Here is a 21655-nt window from a genome sequence, read left to right on the forward strand (position 1 = left end):
TTCCGTATATTGAACCAGCCTTGCATCCCAGGGATGAAACCTACTTGATCATGGTGCACAATTTTTTTGATATGCTATTGTATTCGATTCACCAGGATTTTATTGAAAATTTTTGCATCCAAGTTCATTAGAGATATTGGTATGTAGTTTTCTTTCTTTGAAGTGTCTTTGTCTGGTTTCGGGATCACGGTGACGTTGGCCTCATAGAATGAATTTAGTGTCCTTCTTTATCCCTTTTGATTAACTTAGGTTTGAAGTTGATTTTATTCGATATGAGTATGGCCATTCCTGCTTGCTTCCGAGGACCATGTGAGTGGTATGATTTTTCCCAACCTTTCACCTTCAGCCTGTGTATGTCTTTTCCTATCATATGAGTCTCCTGAAGGCAGCATATTGTTGGATTTGATTTTTTAATCCAGGTTACTAGCCTATGTCTCTTGATTGGTGAATTTAAGCCATTAACATTTAAGGTTACAATTGAAATATGGTTTGTACTTCCAGTCATGTTTATTTATTTATTTATTTATTTATTTATTTATTTTAGTTTGGCTAGTTTTTCCTCTTTGGTTATTTTTCTCCCCCTTTACTGAGATACCTCCCACTGTTAGTTTTGGACACTATTTTTCAATTCCTCTTCTTGTAGTATTTTGCTCAAAATGCTTTGCAGTGCTGGTTTTCTGGCTGCGAATTCTTTTAGCTTTTGTTTATCATGAAAGATTTTAATTTCATTGTCAAATCTGAAGCTTAATTTTGCTGGATACAGTATTCTTGGTTGGAATCCATTATTTTTCAGAGTTTGAAATACATTGTTCCAGGATCTTCTCGCTTTCAAAGTCTGTGATGAAAAATCAGTCGTTAACCTAATTGGTTTACCCCTGAATGTAATCTGCCTCCTTTGTCTCGTAGCTTTTAATATTCTCTCTTTGTTCTGTATGTTGGCTATCTTCATAATTATATGTCTTGGAGTTGGTCTATTACGGTTTTGAATGTTTGGGGTCCTGTAGGCTTCAAGGATTTGGCAATTAATTCCATCTTTCATCTCTGGGAAGTTTTCTAGAATTATTTCATTTAATATGTTGTCCATTCCTTTGGTTTGAATCTCTATGCCTTCTTCTATCCCGATGACTCTCAAATTTGGTTTTTTTATGACATCCCATATCTCTTGAATAGATTGCTTGTGGGATTTAAGCACCTTTTCTGTGTTGACTATATTCTTTTCAAGTTGATAAACTTTGTCTTCATTATCTGATGTTCCGACTTCTACTTGATCTAGTCTATTTGTAATATTCTCGTTTGAGTTTTTAATTTGGTTTATAGTTTCCTGCATTTCTAGGATTACTGTTTGATTTTTTTAAAGATCTCTATCTCCTGGTAAAGCTCGTTCTTTGCCATTTGAATTTGTTTGTTTAATTCATTTTCAAAATATACTTTTATTGCTTGGACTTGCTGCCTCATGTCTTCTCTAATATTCCTTTCCATCTGAGTTAGGTATGCCTTGAGTTCTTTCCCTATCCCTGTTTCTGATGCTTCTAGGTCCTCCTGTAGAATTAAGTTGTTCTGCATTGTTTGTACTCCTTTTTTCCCTTGTTTTTTCATGATGTTCACGTTACTTTCCAGCTCTATTTGATTGCTGTGTTTCTGCTCTCTTATATAGATTTGTTTTGGTTTTGTATATCTCTGTTGTCTCTCCTTTGTGTTGATAGACTATGCCTGCTAAAGTGGAATCTGCTGGGAAGGAATTCCAACGGCCGAGCTCCAGTGATGTCACCTCTCTGCTATGGCTGGCCCCAGGCTCCTTGCTGGGGTGTCTGAATGGGGGAGTGGGACTAGACTGTCTCTGGTTGGTTTCAGCTCCCGGTCGCTGGCGGGCAGGCGGTCTCCAGCCGCCCAGTCTCGAGGGCCTGGCCTCTAGTCACCTGGTTTCTCCTGCTAGACCAGATTTCCCCTGAGTGATGCCTCTCGGCAGTTCAAACTGTACTCTGGGCCTGCCGTTTGTTGGGTGTGGAGGGTGTCTATTGGGAACCTCAGCACTCTATTGTTTTGATTTTTTCCGCTTGCCCCTCCCCCAGTGCTGGCTAGACAGGTTTCGTTTTCACCGCTAATGGGAGGGGGAGTTGAAGGTCAGGTGTCTCTAGTTTTCCCGGAGTCTTTATGCAGGCTTGCTCTGATAATCCCACCCCCAGAAAGCCTAGGAGAGATTTTATGCGAATTCCCCGCTGTATGGGAGCTGAGCTGAGTAACACACACCTGTTTTATTGTTGCAATCTGTCAGAGAGTGGCGGTGGTTACTTCAGCTCTCCAACATGGTGGCCGCTGGTTTCCTTGGTGGAGTTTCCGTTGTGGGGGTTAGAACTGTACCGCTTCCTTCTCCATCTGAAATCCCGAACTCAGCCCGGGGCTTAGTGGGGGCTCAGCCGGCAGGATTCCACAGAATCTGCAGCAACGTTTCTCCCTGCTTGCTGGTCGCTTCTCGGTGGTGCCCTGCCATCTGTAGCCACGTGGCGGGCCGCACGGATCAGTCAGCCCGGATCTCCAATTTGTACATTTTAAAATGTATATGCTTTACTTCAACAAAAAGTCTTTATAAAGGAAAACTACTAAGAAGCTACTTGTAAAACATTTGTCCAGCAAAATAATAGAGACCTCCTACAGCTCAATAAGATAGACATCTCAATAAAAAATCGAGCAAAATAATTGAACACACTTCAGAAAAGAGGAAATCATATATTTGATTTATTCGAAAAGGTGCTCAACCTTATTAATCTTCAGAGGAATGCAGATTAAAATGATTGATCTCTTTATACCAAAATTGGCTAACATGAAGAATCTGAGAAAACAGTACCTAGTGAGGATGTGGAGCAATGGGAACACTACTGCACTTGGGCTAGGAATAAAAATTGGCACAACCACCTTGGGAAATGGATTGTCGTTACATAGTAGGCATGGAGGTAACATGCCAGGTGACTTATTGATTCCTCTGTTTCAGAAATGGGTGCTTATGGGCACCAGAAGATGTTCAGAAGAGTATTTATAATAGCCTTGTTAACTATATCCAAACACTTGAAGTAATTCAAATATCTATCAACACAAGAATGTGTACATAAACTGTAGCATATTTATACAGCCATGTACTACATAATAGAATGAACTTTTGTGCAGAAAAATTCATATATGATATACATACATGTGAATATGTATGTATATAAATATAAATGTATACATATTCACATTTTTCATAAAATTTCAGAGGTGTTTCTTAACTCTCTGAAGTTCATCCCAGATGTCCAGGTACAAGCCCCTCTTCTAAAAGTACCCTAATTTGTCAATCAAAGAAGATGCATAAAAGGTATTATGTATATATTTAATGATATTAGCCTGAGCCCATTTAGGTTTGTTAATGCAACAGTGGAATGCAGCCTCCAGGCCTTCCCATTCTTGCATTTGTCTGTATTGTCTTCATATTTGTTTAAATTAAAAGTAATACATTTTTAACAGCACTGTTGAGGTATAATTTGCATATCATAACATTTCCCTTCTGTAAGTATAAAATTCATTGATTTTTGACACCTCTATAGAGTTTTGCATCTGTCATCACTATACAAGTTCAGAACATTCCCATCACCTCCCAAAATTTCCTCAAGCCACATTTGCCATCAATCAAATGTGTATTTTCAAATGTAGTGTGTTGATTGCTTCATGTATTTCAAATAACTCATCATTAAAAGTAGCATAACACATTGTTGAATAGAAACTTGAAAAACATCAACCAAAATCTTTTGTTAAGTGTATTTTGAGGTTCTGTATACATACTTGATTAAAATCAGCTTATTTGCATCTGTTCTCTATTGGTAGTTTCAAAAAAGGGAACATACTGAACAATTGATTTCTTCCTTCATATGTTCTTGGTGGGTGAATGTTGTCATGTTGTTCTGGGTGGGTTTTTAGTTTTAAAATTTTTAGTTGGTTTTGGGGAAAATTTTCAGTTATACAAATGGCCCTTTTATATGGCAGTCTGTGTAGTACTAATTTCTGAGAGAATAAATCATACAAAATAGAATGAAGAATAGAAGTTAGACTATATAGTTAAATTGAAACATAAATATCAAATTGTAAATTATTTTCTTTATTAGGAGTAACTAAAGGAAAGAATGTATTGATCAACTCTGATATTAAATGTCTCAGATTTAGGACAGTGTAACAAGTATTTTAAAAGCTTTTCTTGTCTTTGTTCTACCACTTCATATTAAGATGCTGAGTATAATATAGAAGTACATGTGGAATATAAATATTATGTGAGCATATTATACTATTATGTATAATTGGGCTTCCTCAAGTGATGTTTTAACAAACTTTTATTATACATACTATACACTATTATTATAGAAATTATTATTTTCTGCTTAAAGGTGATTGTATGCTTGGGAAATGCAGATATATTATGTGTAAAATTAAATATTTTTCTAAAAATGTATAACATCAGATGTTCATGAATTTTGGAAATAAAAATACATAATGCCTAGCTAGTTCTTAAGAGGTAGGCTATATCTTCTGTTTGTCAAAGTATTTACTCTGAATTATTGGTGGAGCTAACTTTTATTGAGGTTTCTCTGTTGCCAGGTACTTTATTACCAAGGTTGCCATCAGAACCGGGAATGACATTACTCACTATCAGGATTGAGAAAATTGGTCTGAAAGATGCTGGACAGTGCATCGATCCCTATATTACAGTTAGTGTAAAGGGTAAATAACTGGCAAATTGCATTATGTTTTTTCTCATATGGGACAAAGTTTTTGACAGGGGATGGTCTTGTATATGTGACAACTTACTTTAATGCATTCTATAATGAGGCAAAATCCTAGAAGAGATCATAACAGAACATAGTTCTGAAAGACTTACAAAAAATATTTCCTACTTATACACTCACTTTTGCTTTTGAGTTTGTATAGATTTTTGCTCTTCAGATTCCATCTAACGTGCGGACTAAACATACACATTGTCCTTAACAGCAGCTACAGCCTTCAGGATGTAGATTAACAATAGCACCCCTCACCTTCCATGGGTGTGTAGTTTTCTACACAAAGCCCCATATCCTGTTTTCCCATCTCTCCTGCTTCAGCCCCTCTTCTTCCTGTGCTACTGAGGTATCTACATAGGTGAGTCCTACAGAGGCAGATGAAAATCAGGGGACAGGGAAGCAGGGTGCATCCATAACATCCATGCCCTGAATGCAATCCCGTGGGATGATGATGTGATTAAGGAATAAATTATACCATTTTATAGAAATAACTATAGTTAGTACAAATGGCTTATTTTAATCTGTAGTTTTGCACGAAAGGAAGAGATCGGTGCTGAAATTAAATGGAGGAACTTTTATCAATTGCAGAAATAAAGTCAGATCCATGGGTTCATTAGTGCTAATTAAAAGAAAAATATGACCACAAAGAAAAACATTTATTTAAAGACATAATCCACAGCACTAATACTGGTACACTTTTAAATGCCGATGTTACCAGTTATCAAATATATAGTGTACTGGGAAATATTTATATTATTTGATAAGCCATTTGTAAAACTGCATACTCATTCAGAAAGTATATTTAAAACACAAAAATATTTAATGATGTTGTAAATGTTAAATTACCTTTGCATATGTTAAACTGAAATATTTTTATGTAAATATTTTTTAATTATTAAATGTACTAAATTGTTTTTGAGCTTTTTGAGATACATAAATGAATAACATGTAAACACTGAGGAGTTATTAAATGAGTCCATGTTGAATTTGATTAAACTGAATTTTCAAACCCGGAAAATTAAAACTATATATAATGTACCATCTGGTTGTTGTAAATTCAGGGTATGTTGTAAACAGTATAACCAGAATTTAGATAATATATATGAAAAATTATTCATTAACAAAAGGGTTTTTGTTGGCTGTTCTCATCCATTTTTGGTTCTTAACAGGGAAATTATGATAAGGTTAGGTTTAAAGGCTTTTCTAAATAAGCCATATACTTGATCAAAGTTAGAAATTGGTGGCAGAGCTCCATTGTGGCAAATTATATACTCCAGATTTTTTTTTTGCATAAAAAAATATAGTGGGCTATTCCCTAAGGAAAACATGTTTGTTCTTTTTACCACTTCACTATGAAGATCAAGTTTTGTCCACTTGGCCATGTTAAGGCTTCCTTGTCCCCTTCATGAGGTCTCCTCTCCAGTCTATATTCATTTCTCTCCACATACCCCATGAACTTCAACAACTCTCACATACTTGCTCACACCAAATAGGAATCTCTTAGCCTGAGAATCTCCTCTCAGCTCCTTCCATGCCTCTTTAGGAACTGTAACCTTTGCAGTTTCTAGATTTCCCGTCTGTATATGTGAATGCTCATAAGCCGAAACTTATTTGTTTCTCCAGATCTGAATGGCATAGATTTAACTCCTGTGCAAGATACTCCTGTGGCTTCAAGAAAAGAAGATACATATGTTCATTTTAATGTGGACATTGAGCTCCAGAAGCATATTGAAAAATTAACCAAAGGTTTGTAATTATCAGTTACTGACTTCTTAAGGACACAGTACTTATCTGGGTTTGTGTTCATAGTATACTTAACACAAGATCTTACGTCACATAGTTATGAATATTGACTTAAAGAAAGTCAAATCAACATTTTTTTTAAATATGAGAATTAGCAGTTGCATTATCTAGTTGTGTAATAATGTGGTTGAATATTATTTGATAGGGAATTTTTTCTCATAATACAGAGTTAAGGAAGCAGGGTCCCTAATAATTACCTTAAGTCCTTTTAGGAACCTAATGATTACTTTCTAACAGTTAAAGAATTATTTTTTTTCTTTCAATAAGATGCATTGGGTAAAAAGATACTATAACTGGCAGTTAGTTTGTAAGAATATGGAAAGGACAATCTGGGCTTGGTGGTTTCAGGAGGGAAAGAAATGATGTAAGCTAGAATTTTTTTTTTAAAGGAACTCTTTTAAATTTCTATTCTATCTAATATAGGTGCTTATTGAAACCATTTCTATAGGTACTGCTGATACTTAAGTAACTTCTGTTTTTCTTGTGGTATTTAATATTTAATATTTTGGTAGTTTATGATTCTACCTGTGTACATAACTTACATTCTTGCTATACAATTTTGTTGTACTTTGTAGAATTAAATGATATGGAGAAATGTCACTCAGACATGGTAGAAGAGCTTGGAGTGACAGCCACAGTGAGTTATCAACAGTTGTGTCATCAGACTGCTTGACACATGTTAATTTGTAAAATCATAGGCTTCTGGTGACACGTAAGAAATGTGTGGTCTCTGGCTTATGTGGTTTGTTTTAATTCCTTAGGTGCAGCTATCTTCTTTGAATTCAAACACTACAAGCCTAAAAAAAGGTTTACCAGCACCAAGTGTTTTGCTTTCATGGAGATGGATGAGATTAAACCTGGGCCAATTGTAATAGAACTGTAAGTGATATACATATAGGATTCTTACTGTTTTAATGGTTACTAGTTCATGTTTCTTCTTAGTCCCTCTTATCTAGAATGTAACATTGGAGTAGATCAATCATCAAAGTATTTTAAACAATGATCTTTCTATTGTGGTTACAGATACAAGAAACCCACTGACTTTAAAAGAAGGAAATTGCAGTTATTGACCAAGAAACCACTTTATCTTCATCTACATCAAACTTTGCACAAGGAATGATTCTGACATGAGTAATGTGGAATTTCTGTGAATTTTACCACTCAGTAGAAATCATCATAGCTCTGTGTAGCATATTCATCCTTCAGGAGGAAGGAAGTGAGCCGTACCTATAGGCCAGTGAGTCCATTGCAAAGCTGTACCACAGAACTAAAGTCCAGCACCTCATTGTTATGACTCCTTTGGATACAGGTTTATTGTACATTTTGAAACATGTTTTTACTTTTCAATTAATTGTGCAATTAATAGTCTGTTTCCTAATTTACCACTGTTCCTACCCTGCTTCCTGGAACAATACTGCTGTGGTAGGTATGCTCATCTTCAAACTTAATACAGCAATAAGAATGTGCTAGAGTTTACACATTTGCTCACTTTTGCTCCAATATGGTCTTTTGATTTGAATTAACTTCAAGCTTTTGAATTGAAGTGGGTAGGATAGTACCAGATTGCTTTGAAAGGAAATTGGATCAGTTATGGTCTGTCTTATAGGCTGTTCCTTAGAGCTGGCCTAAATTCACCCTCATCTGATAGTTCTACTTAGAAATAGTGTGCCTTGACCAGATCAATATCTTATATGGGAGTGTTCTCCAGGTTGTAGCTGTGACTTTTTTCCAGATGACCAGATTGTTTTTCTGAAAGTGAGCATATTTTTAGTCATGTTGATTAGTTGTTCTACATCACATTGCTATTGTTTCTAGGGTTAACATTAAAACCATCTCTCTCAGAATAATTACAAATTTGGGGGTGGGTTTACGTCTTCTAAATCATGTCATCTAAAAATAATTGAGTCAGATGCCAATGAGATACTACAGGAACAACTGCTATTTTTCTGACAACTGATTGTGAAACCTTAAAACCTGCATACCTTGTCTTTATAAAGTGATGAGTATGCAAAATCTGGAAAGATATTCTATTTTTTATAATATAGGTAGATACAACTGACATTTATTTCCTATTTAGATATATTGATAATCATATGAAAATATGCAGGTCATTAGCCTATTATAATTTCACTATTTACATTACTTTTAACTTAATGATGAGACATAAATAAAACTTTCATAGTACACGAGGTGGATATTTGATACACAGAACATAAAGATTTGTGAGGAGTTTTTTGTGGGTTACATGTAGAACCCATGTATTTTAATATTCACTGTTTTAAATGAACAATGCATGAAGGGAATGCAATACTTGGCCTATTTTTAAACTAGTGTAAACCCTAGTGATACCATCCGTTTGCTTTTTAAAATGAATAACAGTTGTTTTAGCCCTTGCACTTCAAGAGATCTAGTCTTTAATTTTTCAGTTGTCTGTTAGGTCAATTTTGTTTACTAGATGAATATTAATAAAACTATATGAGCCTGAAAGAATTCTCGGCCAAAATTAGTCTTTCATCTGGATTGGGTTAATTTCACAAATGCAAAAATAGTTCAGTCTACAGTAGTTCTAGGAAATGAAGAATTTGCCTTAATAAAATGTTCACTCAACTGAAACTCTGAGTAGTCAAAATTTCCAGACTGTAAACTTCTCAAGAGAAGGGCCTCATCTTCTCCATGTCATGTAAACTTTCCAAGGTGCTTGGGCAGCACTCTGTACCCTGTGGAGTACTCAGTACCTTTTTGTTTGATGTTACTGATGTTTGATGTTGCTCCCTTAAAATCTACTATTAAAATGTAGCAAAACTGATACATTTTTCTTTCTGTTTTCTCATAGACTATAAAACATGTATATCAAAGTGATAATTTTAAAAAGAACAAAAACCTTTTTTTTGGTTGTAGATGGACACAGTACCTTTATATTTATATGTGGTGCTGAGGATCAAACCCAGTGCCTCACACGCAACCCCAGCCCCTCAAAGTGAAAATTTATATGAAGAAACATTTAGCATCCTTCACATAAGAATGCTTTATTTTTTTTAACCTCTATTTATTTATGTGGTGCTGAGGATTAAACCCAGGGCCTTGCCTGTGCTAGGCAAGTACTCTACCACTGAGCCACAACCCCAGCTGCCACCAAAGAATGGGGTTATATGAAAAAAAAAAAAAGAGGATGCTTTGTATGAATGTCTTTCATCAGCATTAAACGAACTTAAATTGAACATTGTCATCAGCTTAGCTTTAATTCAGACCTGAATGACCAAACCTCCCCCCCCCCCCCCAAAAAGGTGATTTTATATTGAAGCAATTAACACAAAACAATCTGTATCTCACAAATTAGTTGTTTAAATTTACTTTCTAGTGTGGGAGGGGATGAGTCACTGGACATTACTTACAACTATAGCAGTAATACTTTCAGGTTGAAACACTACTGCTTCACAAATGAAATGATTTTAGTAACTAAACTCAAACACAATTTGCTGGAGAGGACTTCTAAAACTTTTGAGATACAAAAGTATAATTGAATCAAGGGACAGTATTCTCTACACAACCTGTATATGGGCAGCTACCTTGGGCTTTGCTACAGAAGTGGTACAATCACATGGATGTAAGGAGAGGCAACTATGGGTGCGTTCAGAACTGCTCAGATAAACTACGTAGAACACATTATAGCTTACTAATAGAATAAATACAAAAAAGGCTTTAGAGGGAAAACTACTGTTGCTTTGAATAAAAAAATAAATCTGCCTTTCCTTGAAAATCTATCTTCCTAACTGACATCACCTTTATTTAAATGCTATTTTAAAATTAGAAGTTATAGTAACTTCAGCATTGCCTTGTGTCCTGTAGAGGTTGAAAGATACGTTCAAAATTGGTATTTGTGACTTAAATTTTATTTTACATGGTTAAAAATGGCATAAGCTATTATATGGTTTTCCTCTTACACACAGCTGCTGCTTCTGATATTAAATGGAGGTTATGTAGATTGAATTCTTCAGTAGTTTAGAGACTTTTTTTCACAGAGATTTTGTTTCAAACTGAAGCTTTTGCCCCTATTTTCAGAATACTTAGGGGACATAAAAAGAACAATGATATGTTATGTTGTAGGTTTCAACAATCCTATTACTTTCTGGAACTTAAAAGAATGGAAGAATATGGTCTAGCAGTAAACAAAAGTACCAGGCTTTTATAATTTTATTTAAATCTTAAAATGTACTGTTAAAATTGCTGTAATTAAAATTACAGCTCTGGAGAGCTAGTTCTTAGAAACATTGTTTTAAAGACAGTAGTTACAGATTCAGGACTTGCTTTAATTGATTTTTAAATAAAACATATTTGAGTATCTATCAAAAAAAAAAAGAATTTAATTCAGCCCATAGTTGCTGATTAAAGACATTATAAGCCTTAGAGTTTCATTCATTCTTCCTCAGAGGATTATACTTTTCTAATTTTTTTTATCATATTCCTTGAAAATCAGTGGCAAGGTATGGGAAAGAGAAGAGTGTGTGTGTACATTTTTAAAAAGAAATTTCCTTATTTTTTATAGACACAACATACCACCTTATATTTTACTGTTATAATGCAATAATGGCAAAAGCAGTAGAACTTCAGGTCAAACAACTCTTGCTACTAATGTAAACTCATTCTCAGAAAACCATTCTCACATGGACAATGGTTAGAAAAAAGTACATGAATGTGCTACAAAAATAGAGCCACAAGACTTCTCACAAGTAAAAGAAATCCTCTGTAGAAGTCCACAGTTGACCAAGGTCCAGCCTCCTTAACAGTGAGCAACAGGGAATATGCTTCCAAGTCACCATCTTCAGTTCTGAGAGTGAGTTTACATGCTTCCCCAATGGCACAAAGTCTCATGACGATCCAATGAATCAAAAGACACTTGGGAAATATTAATTAACAATTTTTTATGAACTATTACAACAAAGAACTTCAGCAAGAAGGAAAATTATGTTTATGATCTTTGAGTAAACATTTTTAGCGTAACAGTCTCTGTGACCAGATATTGGAAGAGGAAAAATCAAGCTTATAAAACACCATTTCTCTATCAACTGGAATACACTAAAAATAGGATAATGGAAATACATGTTCTTAAAGCATTTCCACAGGAAATGTCCATAATTATGACATTCTAAATCATTTAGCAATTGTATATGCTACATTAACTAAAACAAAGGTATTCCTTATTGCACGTTTTAAAGTTGGAAGGATACTCTAGCTTAAGTGGGGGATATTTAGGGGGAAAATATTTTGGCTCAAAATGTGTACTGCGCCAAGGCAGCTTCATTCTAAAAACATAAACCATTTAAAATAAACTTTTATATTTTGAAGCCAATAATCCTTTAACACAATGAATAGTTCATAATCCACTTTCTGACTAAGTGTCAGAGGTTAATTTTATGGGCCCAGTTTTAAGGCCTGTGAACAGCCCTCACTACTCTTGAGAATCAGGTGTAGGTGGAGGTTCATCTTTAAAGCCTGAAGGCATTAAGTCTTTTGCAACAGGTGGTGGCCCATAGTCTTGGGGACCATGAGTTGGAGGTGGTAATGGGGCACCAGGAATGAAGTACTCTCTTGGGCCAAATGAGCCTAAAGGTCTAAATGGTGCGGGTCCTGGAAAAAAACCACGAGGGTCAAAAGGTAAATCCCGTTTTCCAGGTGGAACACCTGGTGCATATTTTCTGAAGCCTATTGGTGGACGCATACCAGGACCTGGAAAATAAAAAGGAAGTTATGTAAATACCCAGAAATTTCTGAACTAGGGTGATTTCAAGTATGTTAATATAGTCTTTAATTCTCCCAAGCCTAGAACATCAACTGGTGAACATCCTGACTTGCCAGATGAGGCAAACTGAGATGGAACAAGTTTAGGTTATAGCCTTTGGCCAACCAGCCATGAAGCAACATATTAAGGATTTAAACATGGCTCTACCTAGCTCCAGGCTTGTCTTTTTTCTTTCTCTACTATATAATTGCAGAATTATTTCTATCTCACAAGAGGTCCATTTATATTTGGAAGTACTATATTACCATGACAAGATGATAGATTATGAAATAAGAACTTTACTACATCAAAGAAATTTTGATAAAAGGAAATCCCACTATTTATTACTGTATCCATTAAAAATTCATGAATTATTTCAGCATGGACTTTACACATGCCATCAGAATCAAGGTGCATGCCCTCCTGGAAAAGGCCTTCCATAGCCACCTAATTAAATCAGCAACATTTATTAGGTCACTGTTAAATCCTCCTCTTTAACACTTCCCTCTGACTTTTCTCAAGGTAAGGAGGGTTTGACTTTTCCTTTTCTATATTCTATAACCTACTGCTTATGCTTCCATTATGGGTGATTACAAACTTTATGTTATAGGATTTTCATATCTGTGACAAAATTTTAAGTTATGGCATGTGTCACATCCACCTTTCCATCTATTGCAGTGCATATCAACAGATTTTCAACAAACATCTGCAGAAGTAATATTTCTTGCTTTTCTGTATATAGCCCCTTATCCTTGTCTATGAGAGATAGCTATTGCCTATCTCAGTATAAGAGTATGTAGTGTCCCATATGTCCCAGAAAACTGGAGGAAAAGTTAAAATGTACTCAGCTTTATCCTTTCATTGTTAAGACCTGAGATAGCAACCAACTGTTTTAGCAAGCAATAGAAATGAAAGATGAATGTGATTTATAAGTCAATCACTACTGTTCAGATCATCATACCAAATGGTGGAGGAATTGGCCAAGGCCCAAAAGGCCCATCGAGCCAAAGTGGCAGTCCATACCAAATGGGAGGTGGTGGAGGCCGTCCCATAGGGGGTTCCATTGGGGGGCCCATGAAGGGTACCCCTGAGAAAGGAGGGGGCCCTTTCATAGCCATATTAACCTGCAATTTAAGATTTGAAAGCAGTTAAAAGTTTTAAAATTCCTATGTATTAAGACAAAGTACCAACACCGATAAAAGCTAAAACCCAAAACAAGCATCTGTCCAGAGAACACCATCAGTGCAACAAAACTCTCCCCACCCCTCCTGTGTATTCCCACTGACAGCTTACAGAAGTTAGAAGGATGCCACAAGAGGGAGCAGTTTGTTACTGATTATATCTGCACAGGAAAGGGAAAGGCAAGAGGACTGGCAGAGGTTATTAACAGAGGTGATTTCTGACCAGTATGTCATGCTGTATTCACTACAATCTATATCAAAGGGAGTCCCCCCTCCCCATCACTTCCCTTTCATCACAATAGCTCATTACTTCCATATTAAGAATGAACAGAATAAAATGAAAAATCCATTCTCTACCCATGTCATAATAGCTACTATTCAGAGTATCGTCAGTAAGTCTTTCATATATTATTCAACCTCTGAGATCTTTAAGTAGACTGTCTTGTTTTAAATAAGAGGGAACAAAAGCAAATGGAATATCATAATTTGTTGAAGGCCACACTGCATATTAAAGGAACTCAATCCCAAGGTTTGCCTCCAAACCATGCTTTTCCCACCTCTACTCCTCTCTAACAATGGGTCTTTGCTCTCTTTTAAATCTTCTACTACAAAGGGGTTTGGGGTCTTATCTAAGCTGCCCTTAGATTTCTCCAGAGATGTATATTCCTGGAATATATATACACTGGCACTTGAGAAGTATTTTCCAACACAGTGCTATACACACAAATTTCCAAGGAAGACAAGGCTTTAATATTTACTTTCATTTACTGTACACCATTTGAGATATTGATTTATCATTTCCTATGAGTAGTGGGTTTGAAACTAAACAATTAAAAATTTATTTTATTATAGAGCTGCAGAAAACCTACCAGATATAATAGCAACACAGTTACAAGAGAATGCACTTATGTGAACAAATGAGACCATTGCTTGGGACTGGCTCAAGAGGTCATTTCAGATTATCATTGTTTCACTGAAACAGTATTTCACTTTCAGAAAATCTGATACCAATCTAATTCAAATCACTCAAAATAGGGTTTGCACAATTGAGGAATTCTTAAATAGCATTCTTCCAAACAAAAATAAAAATGATGAATTATATAATTTATAATGAATTTACTTCGCCTTAGAACATTCAACACAAAACACCATATAGAGTGGTAACTTTTCACATTCTGTAGTTCATTATAGTTGTACACACTTAAGCAACATTCCCAAGTTAAGGAGAAAAGTAAGCTCAATATTGCATGTAGTTTTAAAGCAAACAAGATCAGTGTCATGCTCTGAATATCCTTCCCAGAAATGCACAGAATAAAACCCAATTCAGTTCTCAACCTCTAAGTACTTACTCCAACTGGATGCTCAGTCAAAGAAGTACTGGTGGAAACTGAGGGGGTCTCAGGTTCTTGGGGAACAGTTTGCTTTTTAAAAAAACAAATGGGATAGTACAAATAGAACACAAAGAAGGATAAAGCAAAGAGCAAGTACTGTAGGAAAGCTACATGTTCCTGCACGACCACATGATTCACAGTAACTACAGAACTTACCTTGCCCTCATCTGTCACATTAGCTGGAGAAGAACTTCTGGAGCTGCTGTTCATGTGAGCTGGACCACATCCTGGGTCTATTAGAGATCAAAGAATGGATTCAGACTTATTCTAACATGAAAAGAATAAAAATCCTGCATCCACAATTACAGATTCTTTGAAATTACTTGGTCCCTTTACCAGAGGCAACGGGTTTCCCAGATGCCTCAGAAGACCATTGAGTACGAGGTAAAGGTCCATCCATTGACCCTTGGGAAAGAAAGATCAGAGCCCTTGTATGTATTTTTCAGAAGAAATAAACCACTGGTGGACAGGTCAGGGTTCAACAATAACTAGAAAGCAACATTAAAAATGGGTTGCTCAGGGGTTGGGGTCGTAGCTCAGTTGTAGAGTGTTTGCCTAGCATGTGTGAGGCACTGGGTTTGATTCTCAGCACCACATTTAAAAAATAAACATATCATGTCCATCTACAATTAAAAATATTTTTAAAAATGGGTTGCCCAATAGTAAATCACAATTTATGAAGAGACTTAAATAAAATAAAGAACTGCCTTGGGTTGATAGAACAGCAGATTAATAAGTACTGGTCCTAAACTTTAAGCTATAGACTTGAAGTATGTGTAGGCTGGCTTTTCTTTAATCTGTATAACCTGAATTCCAATCTTACCAAGACTACAGTCCTATTTAGAATTGGAAATAAGACTCAGTATTTCATATTGGAAATATGTATGATACATAAAGTTTAAGACTACTTTTATAATATTTGGGAAAGGAACATCATAGAGATTTAATTTAAAGATAAAGGTTTACACTTCACAGTGTAAAATTTAAAAGAAAAAAAAAAAAAAACAATACAGGGACCTCCAGGAAAAAAAAAATGTTTTCTATTCTAGAACAGATTTTACAGAAAACATTCACTAAGATAAAGTAAGAAATTATCTTCTATATATTGTACAGGCCCAAATTCTATGTTTTCATTAGAATATTCAAAAGGGAAAAAAAACCAAAACCTTGAAGCAGTTTACTATAAAGCAACATGTGAATGCTCACCAAATCCATTTATAGGCATATCTCTTCGATTAATGGTAGCAGAAGGAGGTCTCCCAGCTGGCTCTGCTGTCAGTGGAGGGGAACATTCTCCACCACTCACGGGGGATGGACCAAAAGAGCCATTCTGGCTCAAGGGACCTAAAGACAACAATGCCATGTTACTACTTTAAGGCAGCCTTCTCCCTGACACCAACCCCCACCTCCCGCTTTAGCAAATCATTCAGATTATTTCATAACCATTACACACAGAAATAAAAAGTAATTTACATAATTCTGCACCAAGAAATAAAATAGCTCCTTTTACAAAGTGCCCCCTACCTCTCCGAGGAGGATTTTGTAAATTTGGTCTTCCTGGCATTGGTTTTACAATCACAGGTTCTTCTTGCCGCATTGCCATCTTTTGGGCCATTTCCAATAGTCTTAAATATTGAGAAAGAATGGGCTAAATTATGAAACAGCAATCTATCATAGATAATATCTAGCATAACCTTAAAACACTATAAAACATATAGTAAGATACCAAAATCACATACTTCTGTCTCAAATTAGCAACTTCCCTTTTCTCTTCAGCTATAGCTCTTTCTGCAGAACGAGCTTTGAGCTATCAAAGAGAAAATATTCAAATTCAGTTGTGGTAGGCTATGCACAAAATAAAGAAAAGGGGGAAAAAATCTTACCCAATTATCATGAGCTTTCTTCTCTTGCATAGCAATCTGAAAAAGACAACACATTAAAAAAATGTTTTTAGGGACTCATTATAATAGCCTATAATTGTCTGTATTAGATATCAAAGAATTCTGCAACTACAGGACAGTATTAATTACTACCTGGTTTTTAAGTGAGCGCTCGGTTTTCTGTAATTCTTCTTCCATCTCTTCAATTCTCCGCCTAAGAATTACAACAATTGAATAAAATTTGAAACATTCTGACCATTTTCCCTTTATTCCATCAGCTATACTTTTAAAGACTTTATCATACATAAGAAAAACATTTCTATAGTTATATGAATCCAGTGTGAACAAAACTAATACTACAGGCCAGGTGCAATGCCACATGCCAGTAATCCCAATGATTGGGAAGCTGAGGCAGGAGGATCACAAGTTTGAGGTCAGTCTCAGCAATTAAGTGGGAACCTATGCAACTGAGACCCTTTCTCAAAGTAAAAAAAAGGTCTAAGGATGTAGCTTAGTAGTAAAGCACCAAAAATAAATAAATAAATGAAATAAAAACCTAATACTAATAACTTCTTTATCATTTAATTGCTAGAGATTCTGAATTGATAAATTATAATTTCCTTAACTGTTCATCAGTGTGTTCTCAAGTAATTCAGCTAGAAATATCTTCCTCCTTAAAACTTTTTTTTCTTTTTTTTCAAATTATATCCATAGAAGATTTCCAAGGACTATCAATTGCCACACTTTTGTGGGTCTTGATACATCACACAGCAAACTGATTTCTTAAAGAATTACTACAACATACAAAACCCCCAGAACTGTTTGCATTGACCAAGTTCCCTATGGTCTTGCCCACTGGGTATAAGTAAATTTTTGTTAACATTTTTCATTTGTTAAGTTGGAATTTATTTTTTCTCCTGTGTGAATTGAATGTATTCATATTCTCTCGTTATTTATACTTCCATGCTATTTTCTTCTATCTACATAATGTAAAAAAAGATTAAAAAGAAAGCTAACACTAGTTCATTAGACATTGACACCCTCCTTTAGAAACTGAACTCACTTGTAATTTTTAACTTCCTCTACAGGGGAAACCACCTTTTCTTCTGCAGCTGACAGCCGCTGCTCTTTTTCTAGTCTCTTATATTCTTCTTGAATCAGTTTCCTAAAATAAAGCCAGTTATCAAATCAAAAGTTTCTCTTTGTGAATATCACTTCCCACAATTCTATAAAATGCTTAGGCACATAAAATAGGAATTCAAACCTGCAATTTCGTAAATCAAACTCTGGCAAATCACTTACATTTTCTAACTTCTCTTAATTCTCTACTTACCACTAAATAAAATAAATGTGAAAACAACATGTGCCCCAAGGGCAAGTCTCCTGTGTGTAAGATAACAAAAACTCACTTTACTTCAATGTGGAAGATCAGGACTGATCAACCTAACATAATTAAACATATTAGGATAAAGCAGGGGATAATTCTTTTCTCGTTTCTGCCATGGGTAGGACACTAAGTATATCTTTGTCATGGAGGAACTCTTTTCTCAATCCAAGACTGGCACCAGAATAAAGGTATAGTCAGTCAAAGAAAAAATCTTCTAGAATATGTCTTTTAGCTATGCAATTAACCACAGAACATTTTTCACACTTTAGATATCTATTTCAAAAGAATTGTAATTAAGCAAAAAGACAAATCTGAGTTTTGATAATGTCTGTCAACCAGAAAAAGAAGCCAAACTGACCCACGATCAGAGTATTATCTACTGACAAATTTTAACTCTGATCATGAAACTCAAGATGTTCATCTACTGAGACAAAGGTAGCCACATTTAATGATTTAAAAAATACTATTTTCTGCTATCCTTGTACTACTTTAGCCATAGTTCCAATTCAAAAGATAATTAACTTGAAACTTAATTTTCCATAAATCAGAAGAACTATAGTAAAAAAGGATTATTGATACCAAATAGAAAAAGGGGATTATATATTCTTATATAGCTTCTCATTTAATTCTTCAGCAAGTATTTTATGAGTGGCTATAATATACTAGTTACCTTGTAAGATGCTAAAGAATAAAAGAGTTCACTGTTTCAGGTATAAATGATGCCTAAAAGGAATATAATAATTTTCCCCACTGGCTTAAGAAGGAATATGGAGAAAACTGAATCTTGAAGGACAGAGAGAATTTTGTTTCCAATTATCAAAGAGTTAGTCTGAGAGCACTAAGAACAATCAAAACATCTTTATAAGAATATAAAATTGTGTTTGAAGGGATCCAAGCTAAAAAGGCAGTGAAGATATATGTATGTGGCCAAGATCCATTAGAAAAAGGAATCTCAGAATTACAAGTAAGGCTGGCACTTTAAGGTACTTTTCTCCTAGGTTCACCCACATATTGAAGATAACACAAAGATATAATGAGTCTGAACTAAGCCTTCATCAAATTCCTGGGCTTAGAGGAAAAAAAGAAGTGTTTGGGGCTACAAATAAAGGGACCCTTAATAAAAGCCCTAGCCTTTGAGTTTAGATTAGAAAGTACTGCACACTTAAGTGATGAACAGGCAAAAAATCCAAAAGGAACAATAATGAAACATTGAAAAGACAAGTCATTTTTGAATTATCTTAATTGCTGACTAAGTTTAAAGTAACAATCTTACTCAAGTAACCTCAACACTTTTCTATAAGAAGATAACTTCATCTTAGTCCTCAAATTTCATCTATAATTATCACAACAATGTTGGCCAATCAAAACTGACCAGGCACTCCATAAGACAAAATTCTGTGAGAAAAAATCCCACAGAAAAGGAAACCACCTAATGGGGTTATCCGCACATGTTTTAAAATCACTGTGCTTTTTATATAGTCAAAAAAGTAAAGTCAAGATTATGAATTTCAGTGCTGGGAATATAGTTTAGTTGGTACAGTGTTGCCTCGCATGCACAAGGCTCTGGGTTCAAACCCCAGCACCACAAAAGAGGAAAAAAAAAGATTATGAATTTTGTCAAAGGATTAGAAACTATAAAACCAAGAAATAGTTGGATGTGGTGACCTACCTACAGTGGAAGATACTCAGGAGGCAGAGGCAGAATGATGAGATTAAAGATAGCTTGGAAAGCAGTAAGACCCTAGTCCCTTATGAGAAAGAGCAAGGAGTCTGGGGAGGTAGCTCAATAGTAGAGCACATGGCTCAAGGTCCTGGGTTTGAGCTGTAGTACTGAAATAGGACTGGGGTTGTGGCTCAGGGGTGAAGCACGTGCCCCACATGTGTGGGGCACTGGGATCAGTCCTCAACACCACATAAAATAAATAAAATATTGTGTCGGGCTGGGGATGTGGCTCAAGCGGTAGCGCGCTCGCCTGGCATGCATGCGGCCCAGGTTCAATCCTCGGCACCACATACAAAGATGTTGTGTCCGCCAAAAACTAAAAAATAAATATTAAAATTCTCTCTCTCTTAAAAAAATCCTATAAAAATAAAATAAAATAAAATACTGTGTCCATCTACAACTAAAATAATATTTTAAACCCTGAATTTTTTAAAATCCTAAACTCAATGAATGATTTTAGCAGCAGATTTGGGAAGTAAAATAAATCCTAGCGCTTTTAAGACAGGTCAGAAGAAAATATCCAGAAGAAGTAAATCCAGAATGTAGGAGGCAGGGGAAATCAAATTCTAATATGCATTATTATAATCAGAAGAGAGAATGAGGTAAAATCAACATTTAGAAAAAGACTCAAAAATTCAAAAAATGTTTAATGGTCCCAAGCAACATAACTGCAAGAGGAAAAAGTGGGTGGGGTGGGGAAAACTACACCTAGGCACTTCCCAATACATCGGTTAAAAAAACAGAGAAATGACTACAGGAACTAGGGGAGGGATAAGACCAAACAACAATGATAATGGACTCCTTAAAGAAAAAATTTAAAACAGATGGTAATTAATTGGATATTTTTAAATTGCTAAAACTAAGTAACAGTCAAAATTCAGTAGCCAAAAGAAAGATCCTTTAAAAATGGAAACTGGTTTTAACTCTAATCATGAAGTTCATGTCAACCTAATACAGATTATAAAGGTAGCAATATTTAGTGGATAAAATACTATTCTCTGTTTATCCTTGTACTACTTTGATACACTAATCAAATCTATCATTAAAGGACAATGTTCAAATAGAATGAAAATAATTTCAAATAAGAAACAAACAGTGTAGAATGCAGAACTACAGAAACTTTAAATATGTGTATAAATTGAATGAATGTCTTGTGGAGTTCACAGTATATGAAGTACTAACATACAATGTCACAACAGTTATCTGATTCAGGAGCTACTTAAAGCCCATAAAAAAAAAATAACAAACCTATTAATCTATGTCAGGTTTTTATTAAATCCAGAATATATACCATGGCCTTTAAATTATGAGAAGATGAATAAAATTATAATTATATAATTATAATTCCATTATAATTTATGATTACATCAAGCTTATACAGAGGGGATGAGGAAAATAATTAAAAATATTTAAACTATTAAAAAGATACAAGGAAGAAAAAAAGAACAGGTCATCAAATAGAAAGCAAATTCTTCATAAACCACAGGCACATATTGACATGGACAGACTTACATTTTAGAAAGTCCACTCAAGCGGCTATAGAGAAAACTACTAAGAATTTGAAATAAGTTATATAAAAAATGGAGAATGAAGACAGATGATCTAGGTTAGGAACAGAAAAGATGACACAGGCATGAACTAACATAGTACCCGGGGATGAGTTTTTAAAAAGAGTACAAACCACAGATGATGACTGAATGAATTTTGGAGGAGTTGAG

The 21655-nt window shown here is 35.1% G+C and overlaps 2 protein-coding genes across 2 annotated transcripts in view; one reads left to right on the forward strand and one right to left on the reverse strand.

Annotated features, from left to right (window-relative positions):
- Positions 1-4480: 4480 nt before the first annotated feature.
- Positions 4481-7789, forward strand: LOC139702366 (axin interactor, dorsalization-associated protein-like). The gene is made up of 4 exons (XM_071603365.1): positions 4481-4740; positions 6420-6542; positions 7361-7478; positions 7623-7789. Exons 1-4 carry the CDS (start codon positions 4653-4655, stop codon positions 7717-7719), a joined length of 426 nt encoding a protein of 141 aa, XP_071459466.1. The 5' UTR covers positions 4481-4652; the 3' UTR covers positions 7720-7789.
- Positions 7790-10471: 2682 nt separating this feature from the next.
- Positions 10472-21655, reverse strand: part of LOC114080116 (nuclear pore membrane glycoprotein 210-like) — a 101079-nt gene continuing 89895 nt past the window's right edge. The window contains 9 exon segments of the mRNA XM_071603510.1: positions 10472-12323; positions 13337-13499; positions 15104-15180; positions 16154-16291; positions 16472-16572; positions 16687-16754; positions 16831-16866; positions 16981-17041; positions 17891-17992. Of these exon segments, the coding sequence (XP_071459611.1) occupies positions 12046-12323; positions 13337-13499; positions 15104-15180; positions 16154-16291; positions 16472-16572; positions 16687-16754; positions 16831-16866; positions 16981-17041; positions 17891-17992 (1024 nt within the window). The 3' untranslated portion in view covers positions 10472-12045.

The sequence above is a fragment of the Marmota flaviventris genome, chromosome 17, assembly GCF_047511675.1.
Source record: "Marmota flaviventris isolate mMarFla1 chromosome 17, mMarFla1.hap1, whole genome shotgun sequence".
In the NCBI taxonomy this organism is placed as follows: Eukaryota; Metazoa; Chordata; class Mammalia; order Rodentia; family Sciuridae; genus Marmota; species Marmota flaviventris.